The 12,784-nt window shown below is 44.4% G+C and overlaps 1 protein-coding gene across 1 annotated transcript in view; it reads right to left on the bottom strand.

Moving 5' to 3' along the window:
- Positions 1-12,784, bottom strand: part of Plekha5 (pleckstrin homology domain containing A5) — a 189,605-nt gene that overhangs the window by 23,505 nt on the left and 153,316 nt on the right. The window contains exons 21-24 of the mRNA XM_051155526.1: positions 8,516-8,617; positions 4,475-4,586; positions 2,586-2,632; positions 1,159-1,347 (exon numbers count right to left, since the gene is read on the bottom strand). Coding sequence (XP_051011483.1) covers positions 1,159-1,347; positions 2,586-2,632; positions 4,475-4,586; positions 8,516-8,617 — 450 coding nt within the window. The remainder of the gene's footprint in view (positions 1-1,158; positions 1,348-2,585; positions 2,633-4,474; positions 4,587-8,515; positions 8,618-12,784) is intronic.

The raw sequence follows: 12,784 nt of genomic DNA, 5'->3' as shown, positions 1-12,784 counted from the left end.
TAGGGTGTTGGATACCCTGGCCCTGTCTTTCTAGATGGTTGAGCATTGCTGAGAACAGTGACCCAAACCTGGTCCTCTAGAAAAGCAGCCAGTGCTCTTAACCCTCACATGCACTTTAATACCCAAAGCCATCTTTTTTGAGGCATGGCTCATACAGCCTAGGCTTGCCTTGACTTCCCGATCCTTTTGACCTCCCAGACATATTCTCTCTCTCTTCTTACCCCCTCCTCTGCCTCTCCTGCATCTGCCTCCCTGACTGCTGGGATGACAGCTCAGTGACACCACACCTGGTCCAAAGTCACATTTTTTTTTTTTTTTTTGGTTTTTCGAGACAGGGTTTCTCTGTGTAGCCTTGGCTGTCCTGGACTCACTTTGTAGACCAGGCTGGCCTCGAACTCACAGTGATCCACCTGCCTCTGCCTCCCGAGTGCTGGGATTAAAGGCGTGTGCCACCACGCCCGGCAGGCAAAGTCACATTTTTAACATGGTCAATCTAAGGTAAAAAAATAATCATACACTCTAACAAATTTCCATCTAGTAAGTCTGAGTAAGTAAGCCCATCCCAAAATAAATTCCTGTGTGAAAATATTATTCTCAAAATTATCTAAACTCCATTTTTTTTTCTTGTTTTTCTCTTGGAGACAGGGTCTTGCTATTTCCAGCTCAGGCTAGCCTTGACCTCACAGCCCACCTGCCTGACTCCAGGTCGCTCACTCTTCTTGCTTATGACAACTCTTCATTTCTCACTGGAGCCCTCATTTCCAATCTCAGGGAACACTGCTCCTTGTCAGTACCCACATCCTTGCATGGTTACCCTGAACAGCCACCTCCCACCCATTTTGCTATTTTCCTATTTTCTAATCTAAATATTCTATTTGCCTCTAACACTCTGAAGTGGCAAATTTAAACAATGGCTTGATCAAATGTGCAAAGTAATTACTTTATGAAAAATGAAATGAAATATTAAAATTATGAGAATATTAAAAATGAGAATGATAAAATGTAAACTGGAAAAACAAAGGGTAATGTTATATGCAAACAAAAAAGCACTAGCTAAAAAATGGAGTTATAGAAAAAATAAGCTAGAGTATGAAATAAATTAATTTTCAAAAATGAACCGGCATATACGACCATTGTGTGGCTGTTGCAGCCACTTACACAGTGAGATCCATTTCTTGGATATCCTTGAACTTGAAGAATCTTCCTTTCTTCAGGCAGATGCACGGGGCCCCTGCTATAACAGAGCAAGGAGCTGCTATCACTGGGCAGAGGGGGGACTATGGGAGGCTGCTCTGTAAAGTCATAAGACCGAGGAAGTGGAGGCCGAGGTGGGACTACTTCCTCTTCCTAAAGATTGTAGAACAGTCACCTTATTTAGATAAGCAGATCGGATGAAGCATGTCTCAACTGTTTTCATTGCTATAGTAACTTACAGTTACCTTACTATGATTAAAGGGACACTGCCAAGCCAAAAGCCTCACATTGAAAAACCAAACAAATCTGCATGATAGTCAGTAATGGGGCTTTAAATGCCATCTCTGCTTTCTCCTACATGTATGGGGTAGTTTTACCTACCCAGACAGATTACTATGTGAAATTACTGTACTTCATTGCAAAACCAGAAGAAAAAAAAAAAGCTGACCTTAAAAAAGAAATCTTCTTCTTATATATTTTTGATGATTTTGAGAGAAAAAAAGAAAAGAATTTCTTTTTTTGGCTTATAAAGAAAACTCAAGGCCACAGATTTCTTTTTTAGCTAGGTTGACAGTATCTCTTTGTTGTTGTAATTTCTCTATGGCATGCATGACCAAGCCAACTTTATCTAGCAACCACCCTCTACATATATCAAATATAAGAAGCCATGATAAACATTCAAACTACCAGAAAAAAATACAATAATAATGTTAAGGTTCTAACAGATTAAAAGTAGTCACTAATTTGATTTTTGCATTTAAGGAAGAAAAATCATATTAGAAGTTACTAAGTCACCAAATTACTAAGTCAGTAACATTTCAAGATTAAAAGAAATTACCTAAATATATTTACAATATATCCCCCCTTTTTTTCTTTCTTTCTTCCTTCCTTCCTTCGTTTTTTTTTTTTTTTTCCCCCGAGACAGGGTTTCTCTGTGTAGCCTTGGCCATCCTGGACTCACTTTGTAGACCAGTCTGGCCTCGAACTCACAGCGATCCGCCTGCCTCTGCCTCCCCTTTCTTTGTTTTTGTTTTTTTGAGACAGAGTTTCCCTATGTAACAGCTCTGGCTGTCCTGGATCTTGCTCTGTAATCCAGGCTGGCCTCGAACTCACAGAGATCCACCTGTCTCTGCCTCCCAAGTGCTGGGATTAAAGGCATGCACCACCATGCCCAGCCTTTCTTTCTTTCTTAACTGAGACAGAGTCTTGCCATAAAGCCCAGGTTGGTCACAAATTTGCCATCCTCATGCCTTAACCTCCCAAAGAGTTAAAGGTATGCAGCACCACCCAGGCAGGCTAAAAATATTTCTTTCAGGAACAGAGAAGACTTAACTACTTTTAATTTCACTTATCAACATTTAAAGTCAGCTAGAAAAACAAGCCAAACTTACCTCACTTTTGTACTTAACTGCCGAGAAAGGCTTTGATCCTGCCAGACCTAGTGGGAAAATTAGAAAATATAACTACATATGTTAAGAACAACTTCCTCTTCTTTTTTTTCCAAGACCAGGTTGACCTTGGATTTGAGTTTGAAGAGCTCCACTTGCCTCTGCCTCCTAAGTGCTGGGATTAAAGGCATGCACTGCCACCACCACCTGGCTCTAAATAGTAAATTTTTAAAAAGGTATGTGGGGCTGGAGAGATGGCTCACTGGTTAAGAGTACTGGCTGGGTTTTCCATACTCTCCAAGGCTCACAACAGCCCGTAACTCCAGTTGCCGGGGATGTGGTGCCCTCTCTGGCTTCCGATGGTGGGAACACATTACACAGACAAACATGAAAGCAAAACACCCATACACATAAAATAAAAAATAAAAATAAATCTCAAAAATAAAAAAAGAGGGGCTGGAGAAATGGCTCAGCAGTTAAGAGCACTGACTACTCTTCCAGAGGTCCTCAGTTCAATTCCCAGCAACCACATGGTGGCTCCCAACCATCTATAATGTGATCTGATGCCCTCTCTTCTGGCCTTCAGGGGTACAAGCAGGCAGAGCAATGTATACATATAAAATAAAAATGAAAAAAGAAAGGGTATGTAGATAGGTTTCCTCAAGTATTATTGGTGTAAACAATAATCTTTCATGAGAGTAATCTGGCCATACCTGTTAGAATGGAGAATGTACTAATTTTTCACACTGTGGGTCCCAGTGGGTACTCACAAGTATGTTCTATGTCTATTGATGCCTGTTACAGAGCAACTTACAGTCAGTAGCCAAGGAGAACTCCAGAAACAGCACAGGCCAATACGGAAAGGGATAAAGCAGTTAATTTATGCTACACTCGGGAGTGGGAAGCAGACAAGCTCAGTCACCATGCTAACAGCAGCAGGAACTGGCGCGCTGTCTAGAAACAAGGAGAGACACGAAGGTGGTGCTGGATGGCAGGGGAGCTGGGTATGATCAAGATTCACTGTGTGCATGCATGAAACTTCCAAACATATAAAGATATTTTAAATGGGGTGGGGGGGGGGGGGAAGCTGATTGAGCGAAAGAGGTGTAGGATCACCTCAGTTTTTGTTTTATATTTTTGTAATTAAACCTGACAGGTGTAGTAATTTACTTAAGTTTTATTTGTTTTTCTTTTTTCTTTTTCTTTTTCTTTGTTTTTGTTTTTGTTTTTTTGAGACAGGGTCTTTCTGGGTAGCCTTGGCTGTCCTGGACTCCCTTTGTAGACCTCTAACTCACAGCAATCCGCCTGCCTCTGCCTCCCGAGTGCTGGGATTAAAGGTGTGCGCCACCACGCCTGGCTTGTTTGTTTGTTTTTCAAGACAGGGTTTCTCTGTGTAGCCTTGGCTGTCCTGGACTCACTTTGTAGACCAGGCTGGCCTTGGACTCACAAAGATCCACCTGCCTCTGCCTCCTGAGTGCCGAGAGTACAGGCATCTATGACCATGCCTGGCTTATTTAGTGTTTTTTTTTTTTAAAAGATGCATTTACCTTTGTGTGCATTGATATTTTGTCTGCATATATGTCTATATGAGCCTGTCAAATAGTTGTGAGTTGCCATGTGGGTGCTAGGATTTGAACTCAGGTCCTCTGGAGGAATAGCCATCTCTCCAGCCCTCACCTCAGTTTGTGTTTTTTTCCTCCATTGAGAAGATTCGGAAGTGAGGAGAGAGGCTAAAGCTAAGGCACTGTCTGTACTCTCAGACACAGAGCAAGAGTTTTGTGTGGCTGTGGCTGCCAGAATTACTGCGTTGAGTTTATAATTAATGTACCCACTCAGTGGCACAGAGTGACTATATCTTTCCATTTAGACACAGCCATGCAAAGCTGACCCACCTGTTTCTGAAGAGCCTCTTTGTTGTTTGTGTTTGCTCAACCCCTCCATGACATCTTGAATCCTCCACAGTTCTTTTTGAATCTGTGCCCGTTGAATCCCTGCCGATTCACTCTATCGGTAAAGATGGACAGGTCACTGTGGTGCTGGAGCAGGGAACGTCTCCACGTGCTCATGCGTCTGAACACTTGGTTTCCATGGCTGGGGCCTCCATAGAGGAAGCACACACTGGGTGGAAGCTTTGAACTTACAGCGGTCGAGGCCCTGTTCTCAATCACTCCTTCCTGAGCACAGACCAGCCTCCAGCTACTCCTGCCATGACAGGCTCTGTCCCTCCGGGACTGTAAGCCAGAATAAACCCTTTGTCCCTTAGGCTGCTTTTTGTTGGGTTTTCTATTACAGCAACAGGAAAATGACGAACTAAACAACAAGTTACGAAAGTCAAAGTCATAAATTCCACTAATTATGTAATGAAAACTTAGAGCCACAGAGATTTAAGCCCCCAGGACACTTAGGCTAACATACGTGAGCCCATGATGCTTCCAAGACAACAGGGAAAGCATGAAGAGCTAAACACTGAATTTCTGACGGGAGTGCGTGTACTATTATTGTGCACGCTTGCAGTGTGCTTTGCCATTAGTCATGACTCCAGGAAGACACACTCTGTGAGGGGGGGACTACAAATGAAAAAAGAAAACAAAAACAAAACACAAGCCTTACTACGAAAAAACAAGCCCCTGAGGAGGGAAGGAAAGCCACAGCCGTTCTTGACGGGCTCCCTCCCCTACGGGTGCATTTTCATGGGTTAGTCTCACGGGGTTGTCCGGTATGCACAAGGCGGCCCTCGGCACACCGCCAGCGCTGGGCTTAAGAAGGAGTAACCACTGTGTTGTGGCTTGACCAGGTGCCGCTGCTGCTGCAGGAGTAGAGCTGACTTAGTATTTCTCAATGCCAAGACCACCTCCTCCACCCGTATTACACAGGGCATGATATGACTTGTGCTTTCATGATTCACTGAAAGGCATGGGACAAATCCTGAGGATAAGGGCTCCTGCACTACTTCCTAAACTGTGGAACATAAAAAACAAAACACACCACCACTTGACTGACAGAAGTAAATAAATGTTTACAATGCAAACATTTACTCATAACTACTTTTACTTTATTCTGGCACATTCTTATTTTTAATATTCTGTATCATGCCTTTAGGTTAAAAACCACAGTTTCAAGATTCTGTTAAAACTATATGAGCCTTGCAGGGAAATAAATTTTTCATGGGGCTGGGAGGATGGCTTAGCTCTTAATACTTGCTGCTCTTTCAGAGACCCCATGCTAAATAGCTCACAACCACCTGTATCACCGAGTCCAGGGAATCCTCTGGCCTCCAAGAGTACCCACATATGTGGCACATACGGTCTGAATTACTGTTCTATTGCTCCGAGGAGACTCCATGACCAAGGCAACTCTTATGAAAAGAAAGTGTTTGACTGAAGGCTTGCTTACAGTCTCAGATGGTGAGCCCTGATCATCATGGCTACAAGCAGACAGGCATAGTGTTGAAGGGACAAGTGATAGCTTTATGTCCTGATCCCCACGCAGAGTGTCACTGAGTCTGCTGTGGGCTTTTGAAACCTCAAAGCCCACCTATGGTAAGACACCTCCTCCAACAAGGCCACATCCACTAATCCTTCCCCAACAGTCCGATAGCGGTGTTATTGTAGATAAAAAGTCTCATTCTGTAGCCTAGAACCCCAGACATTCAGCACTTACAGATAAACGTAACAACAGTTTTAAATAACAACAAACTGTGTTGTTTTGTTTTGTTTTCTTTTTTGGCTTTTTCCAGGCAGAGTTTCTCTGTGTAGCCCTGGCTGTCCTGGAGTCGCTTTGTAGACTAGGCCGGCCTGAACCTCACAGCAATCCACCTGCCTCTGCCTCCAGAGTGCTGGAATTAAAGGCGTGCGCCATCACGCCTGGCTCTGTTTTGTTTTTTATTTTATTTTTATTTTTTTTTATTTTTTTCGAGACAGGGTTTCTCTGTGTAACGTTGGCTGTCCTAGATTCACTTTGTAGACCAGGCTGGCCTCAAACTCACAGTGATCCGTTTGCTTCTGCCTTGTGAGTGCTGGGATTAAAGGCATGTCCAGCATGCCCGGCTGTTTTGTTTTTTAAAACATTTATTTATTTATTATGTGTACAGTATTCTGGCTGCATGTACACCTACAGGCCAGAGAGGGCATTAGATTACATTATAGATAATGTGAGCCCCATGTGGTTGCTGGGAATTGATCTTAGGACCCCTGGAAGAGCAGCCAGTGCTCTTAACCTCTGAGCCATTTCTCCAGCCCCACAATAGACTGTTTCTAGGACTTTTATTTATTTATTTATTTATTTATTTATTTATTTATTTATTTTATTTTATTTTTTTTTTTTAAAAGAAAGGATCTCTCTATTATGTAGCTCTGGCTGTCCTGGCTTGCCTGAAACTCACAGAGATCCACCTGCCTCTGTTCCTGTGCTGGGATTAAAGGTATGATGCCTAGGCAGATGTAACTTTCTTCAATCTACTTTTTTTTTTTTTAAAGATTGATGTATTTATTATTATGTATACAGTGTTCTGTCTGCATGTACACCTGCAGGCCAGAAGAGGGCATCAGATTACATTATAGATGTTTGTGAGCCACCATGTGGTTGCTGGGAATTGAACTCAGGACCTTCGGAAGAGCAGGCGGTGCTGTTAACCACCGAGCCATCTCTCCAGCCCCCTCAATGTACTTTTTGAGACAATGCCTCATTAAGCAGCCCTGGCTGGCCTGGAACTCCATTTATAGCCCAACGTGTCCTTGAGCTCTGAATCTGTGACTGCAGCTGTTTACCACCCTGTATGGTTGGAGATCTGTTTTCAGGGTCTATTTGCCTGAAGACCAAGAACTATTACTGCCTCAGGTGTTACAAAACAGAGAGGAAGGACTCAGAAGTGAAAGCAAGTCAAAGCTCAGAGAGGAGAAAATGACTGACAGACAGGAGAGATTAACTACAAAAATCAGACACTTGTACACCTATGCAGTATAATTTTTTAAATAGATAAACTATAGATAATTATTTTTGGCATCCTAAAAGTTGTACAATGCAAAGTCCACGTTTTAAGGTTTATTTTTATTTTATTTATGTGTGTTTTAAGTGGTGGTAGTTTGAAGTGAGAATGGTCCCCATAGACTCACATATTTGAATGCTTAGTCATCAGAGAATCAACATTTGGGAAGGAGTAGGTGGCATGGCCTTGTTGGAGGAGGTGTACTGCTGAGGTGGGCTGTGGGGTTTGGAAGGCAGGAGCCCGCTGAGGTGGGCTGTGGGGTTTGGACGGCAGGAGCCCGCTGAGGTGGGCTGTGGGGTTTGGACGGCAGGAGCCTGCTGAGGTGGGCTGTGGGGTTTGGACGGCAGGAGCCCACTGAGGCGGGCTGTGGGCTTTGGACAGCAGGAGCCTGCTGAGGTAGGCTGTGGGCTTTGGACAGCAGGAGTCTGCTGAGGTGGGCTGTGGGGTTTGGACGGCAGGAGCCTGCTGAGGTGGGCTGTGGGGTTTGGACGGCAGGAGCCTGCTGAGGTGGGCTGTGGGGTTTGGAAGGCAGGAGCCCGCTGAGGTGGGCTGTGGGGTTTGGACGGCAGGAGCCCGCTGAGGTGGGCTGTGGGGTTTGGGTTTGGACGGCAGGAGCCTGCTGAGGTGGGCTGTGGGGTTTGGACGGCAGGAGCCTGCTGAGGTGGGCTGTGGGGTTTGGACGGCAGGAGCCTGCTGAGGTGGGCTGTGGGGTTTGGACGGCAGGAGCCTGCTGAGGTGGGCTGTGGGGTTTGGACGGCAGGAGCCTGCTGAGGTGGGCTGTGGGGTTTGGACGGCAGGAGCCTGCTGAGGTGGGCTGTGGGGTTTGGACGGCAGGAGCCTGCTGAGGTGGGCTGTGGGGTTTGGACGGCAGGAGCCTGCTGAGGTGGGCTGTGGGGTTTGGACGGCAGGAGCCCGCTGAGGTGGGCTGTGCGCAGACAGCCTTTCCTACCTGCACTTCCCCCAGGCAGTCGAGCTGCTCCTGCATCTGGTTCCTGGTAACAGTCACATTGTACTCTAACTTGTCGTGCTCTCTCCAGGCTCGTTCCAGCTCCTGTAAGTAAAAATGCTCATTATTTTAAAGGGCACCAACCCTTTCATGGTATTATGAGTGTACTTAAAACCTCCAAGATGGGCAGGGCTCATGAAAGTCCTCACTTACCAGGAAAGTGGGATACAGGTGAGGACATCCTATTGGGACTCTAGGTGAGAAAAATATAGGAGATAGGAAAATGGATGGATCCAGAGGGTCCTAGAAACCTACAAGAAGAACACTACGATGGGCGGATCTGGGCCCAGGGGTTCTGCTCGATCTAAGGCACCAACCAAGGACAATACGTGCAGTGAGCATCAAACTCCTACCCAGATCTAGCCAAGGGACAGAACATTCTCCACAGTTAAGTGGAGACTGGGGACTGACTTTCACACGAACTCTGGTGCCCCATATTTGGCCACCTCCCCTTGATGGGGAGGCCCGATGGCACTTGGAAGAAGGATAGCAGACTACCAAGAAGAGACTTAACACCCTAGCATCATATTCAGGGAGAGGAGGTCCCCAACAGTCACAGTCATAGGGAAGGGGAACGGGGTGAAAGCAGGAGGGAGGGAGGAATGGGCAGACGCATGGGATGGGATAGCAAATGAGATGTAATATGAATTATTTTATTTTTCAATAAAAATGTGTTTAAAACCTCCCACGATTTCAGAAAATTGTATGCTTCTGGCAAAATAAAAAGTATTTTTGGCAGTGCTGGAGACTGAAGCCAAGAGCATGGTAAGCAAGCGGTTGCCTGAGCTCCATCTCCAGCACCACAACAGAGAGTGCTGTAACTCACTCTCCTTTACTGTTTCCTCGTTTTCAAGACTCAGTTCATCCAGAGAAAGCACGTGGTGGTATTTCAGAGCCTGCCTGATTTCATTTCATAGCTGGCTCATCTACTACTTTTATTTATTTTATTTTTAGTTATGTGTGTGGTAAGTGCACATGAGGACCTGCAGTTACAGATGTGAAGCACGCCATCTGGATGCTAGGGTTGAACCTAGAGCTCCAATACTGACGCTATCTCTTCAGCTCTATTTTCAGTCTTTCTGGAACCTCCAGAATGACAGCCATGCAGTGGTGCAATCCTCGTCAGGAATGGACAGCATCCTCACACCCTGCCCAGCAGTTGTCTTTTTGCCTAACCGCCAATAAATAGCTCAGCAGTCTCTCCAGCTCATGTTTTCTTCAAAGCATTTTTTTTTTCTTTTAAAAGATTTATGGCTGGGCGTGGTGGCACATAACTTTAATCCCAGCACTTGGGAGGCAGAGGCAGGTAGATCTCTGTGAGTTCGAGCCCAGCCTGGACTACAGAGTGAGTTCCAGGACAGGCAGAGCTGTTACACAGAGAAACCCTGTCTCAAAAAAAAAAAAAAAACCAAAAAAAAAAAAACAAAAAAACAAAAAAACAAAAAAACAAAAAAACCAAACCAAATAAAACAAAACAAAAAACAAAAAGAAAAAGAAAAACAAAAACAAACAAACAAAAAGAAAATTCAGATTGTAATTCTTGTTGAATTTTAGAGCACAGAGTCACACACTTGGAATCCTCACATTTGGGAGGTCGAGGCAGGAGGATTAGATCATTCTCAGCCATAAAGCCATAAAGTGAGTTGGAGGCCAGCATAGGGTAAATAAGACCCTGCTTGAAAACAACAACAAAGTAACCCTTTAAGCAAGTTTTTGTTTTGTTTTGTTTTTGAGATTTATTTATTTATTTATTTATTTATTATGTATATAGTGCTCTGCCTGCATGTACACCTGCAGGCCAGAAGAGGGAATCAAATCACATTATAGATTATTTGAGCCACCATGTGGTTACTGGGAATTGAATTTAGGACCTATGGAAGAACAGTCAATGCTCTTAACCTCTGAGCCATCTCTCCAGCCCCCTTTAAGCAAGTTTTTTGTTTTGTTTTGTGTTTTTTTCAAGACAGGGTTTCTCTGTGTAGCCTTGGCTGTCCTGGACTCACTTTGTAGAACAGGCTGGCCTTGAACTCAGAGATTTGCCTGCCTCTGACTCCCGAGTGCTGGGATTAAAGGCATGAGCCACCACGCTCGGCTTAAGCAAGGTTTATAATGAAGTATATTTATTCTTTCAAAAAGGTTTTATTATTTACGTGTAAATGCCTACAGGTCAGAAAAGGTGCTGCATTTCCTGGGTGCTGGAAGCCAAACTGATGTCAGGAACAACAGTAAACATCCTTAACCACTGAGCCATCTCTCTAGCTCTTTCCTCCCCCCCCCCCCCCCCTTTCTCTGTTTCTCTGTCTCTCCTTGAAGGCTCCTGGCAGGGACATGAGGCTGGGAACCACAAAGGAAAACAGAGAGCCAGGGCAGTGTCTAATCTCATTGTGTACAAGAAAAGTATTCAAAGTCATAGGGAGTGAGGGCCTAACCCTTTAATGCCAGTGCTTGGGAGGCAGAGGCAGGTAGATTGATGTGAGTTTGAGGCCAGCCTGGTCTACAAAACAAGTCCAGGATAGCCAAGGCTACACAGAGAACCTTTGTCTCAAAAAACCAAAAAAAAAAAAAAAAAAAAAAAAAAAAAAACCCAACCCAAGGGGAAAAAAAAAAACTTGGTGGCCCACATATGTACTCTTAGCCCCTGGGAAGTGAAAAGTTTAGGTGCCACAACACTTGGCTCTAAACCTGGTCTGCTAGGACATACCCTCCTGCATAGAACACAGATCTTGCTTGTGCCTTTATGTAAATGTACTGATGCTACAGTTGAAGGCTGCAGAGTTCACAACACCATACTGAACTCATCCTTGGTACTTAGGGACTGATCAGATTCCAGTCACCTGGTGGCATGGGCTTAGATCTGAGCCCCAGGTATAGCAGTGCAACATGTGGGCTTCTAGGGGACACAGCCCCAGTTTTGAGAATGTTGTCCCCTCACTGGGAGGCCATAAAGTTCCAAAAAACTAACTTTAGCATAATGTGAGCACTGGTACACCTGTATTCCTAACAGGGGGATCCTGAGTTTCAGGCCAGGTTGGGCTACACAGTCAGTTAAAAGCTGGCCTGGGACTATATATCAAAACCCCATAAAAAGTTCATTCTTAAATATTTTTAGCATTATACCTGTTTCAAAGAAGGCTTCATGTAAGCCAGGATGGCCACTCAATTGAACTTATTGTACAGACAAAGGTTGGATGACCTTGAACTTCTGATCACTCTGGGATTTCAGGCTACTGTGTGTGGCTCTTATGATGGTGTCCTGTATGCCAGGCAAGCACTCTGCCAACTGAGGTTTGCTTTACCACAGGCCTAGATAGAGTCATTTTTTCAAAATTAACTTATCTTTTAAGTTACATTTACCATGTGTGTATGTGTCTACTTCCACATACGTAGGCAGGTGCCTTTACCTCGGAGAATTTCTTTTTTTAAAAGATTTATTTATCAAGTACACAGTGTTTTGCCTGCGTGTACACTTGCTGCCAGAAGAGGGCACCAGATCTCATTATAAATGGTTGTGGGCCACCATGTGGCTGCCAGGAATTGAACTCAGGACCATTGGAAGAGCAGCCAGTGCTCTTAACCTCTGAGCCATCTCTCTAGCTGCCCCTGCCCCTGCCCCCAAGTTATTTTTATAAAGAAACTCTCTGTGGGGGCTGGAGAGATGACTCTGAAGTTAAGAGCACTGTTTGTTCTTCCAAAGATCCTGAGTTCAATACCCAGCAAACATGGTGGCTCACAACCATCCATACTAGGATCTGATGCCCTCTTCTGGCAGACAGGTATAAATGCAGATAGAGCATTCAAACATAATAGAATAAATCCTTAAAAATAACTGTAATTTTATTTATTTATTTAGGTTTTTCTTTCCTTTTCTTTTTCTTCTTTCTTTTCTTTTTTTGTTTTTTCTTTTTGGTTTTTCGAGACAGGGTTTCACTGTGTAGCCTTGGCTGTCCTGGACTCACTTTGTAGACTAGGCTGGTCTCAAACTCCTATTGATCTGCCTGCTTCTGCCTCCCGAGCGCTGGGATTAAAGGCGTTAGCCACCATGCCTGGCTTATTTAGGTTTTTCAAGACAGAGTTTCTCTGGTGGCCCTGGCTGTCCTGGGTCTTCCTTGGTAGACCAGCTAGTCTTGAACTCAAGAGATTCACTTGTCTCTGCCTCCTGAGTACTGGGATAAAGGCATGTGCTACCACTGGCTAAAAAAATAAAATTTAAAA

Source organism: Acomys russatus, chromosome 13 (genome assembly GCF_903995435.1).
Source record: "Acomys russatus chromosome 13, mAcoRus1.1, whole genome shotgun sequence".
In the NCBI taxonomy this organism is placed as follows: Eukaryota; Metazoa; Chordata; class Mammalia; order Rodentia; family Muridae; genus Acomys; species Acomys russatus.
This window is presented reverse-complemented; position numbering and strand designations above follow the sequence as displayed.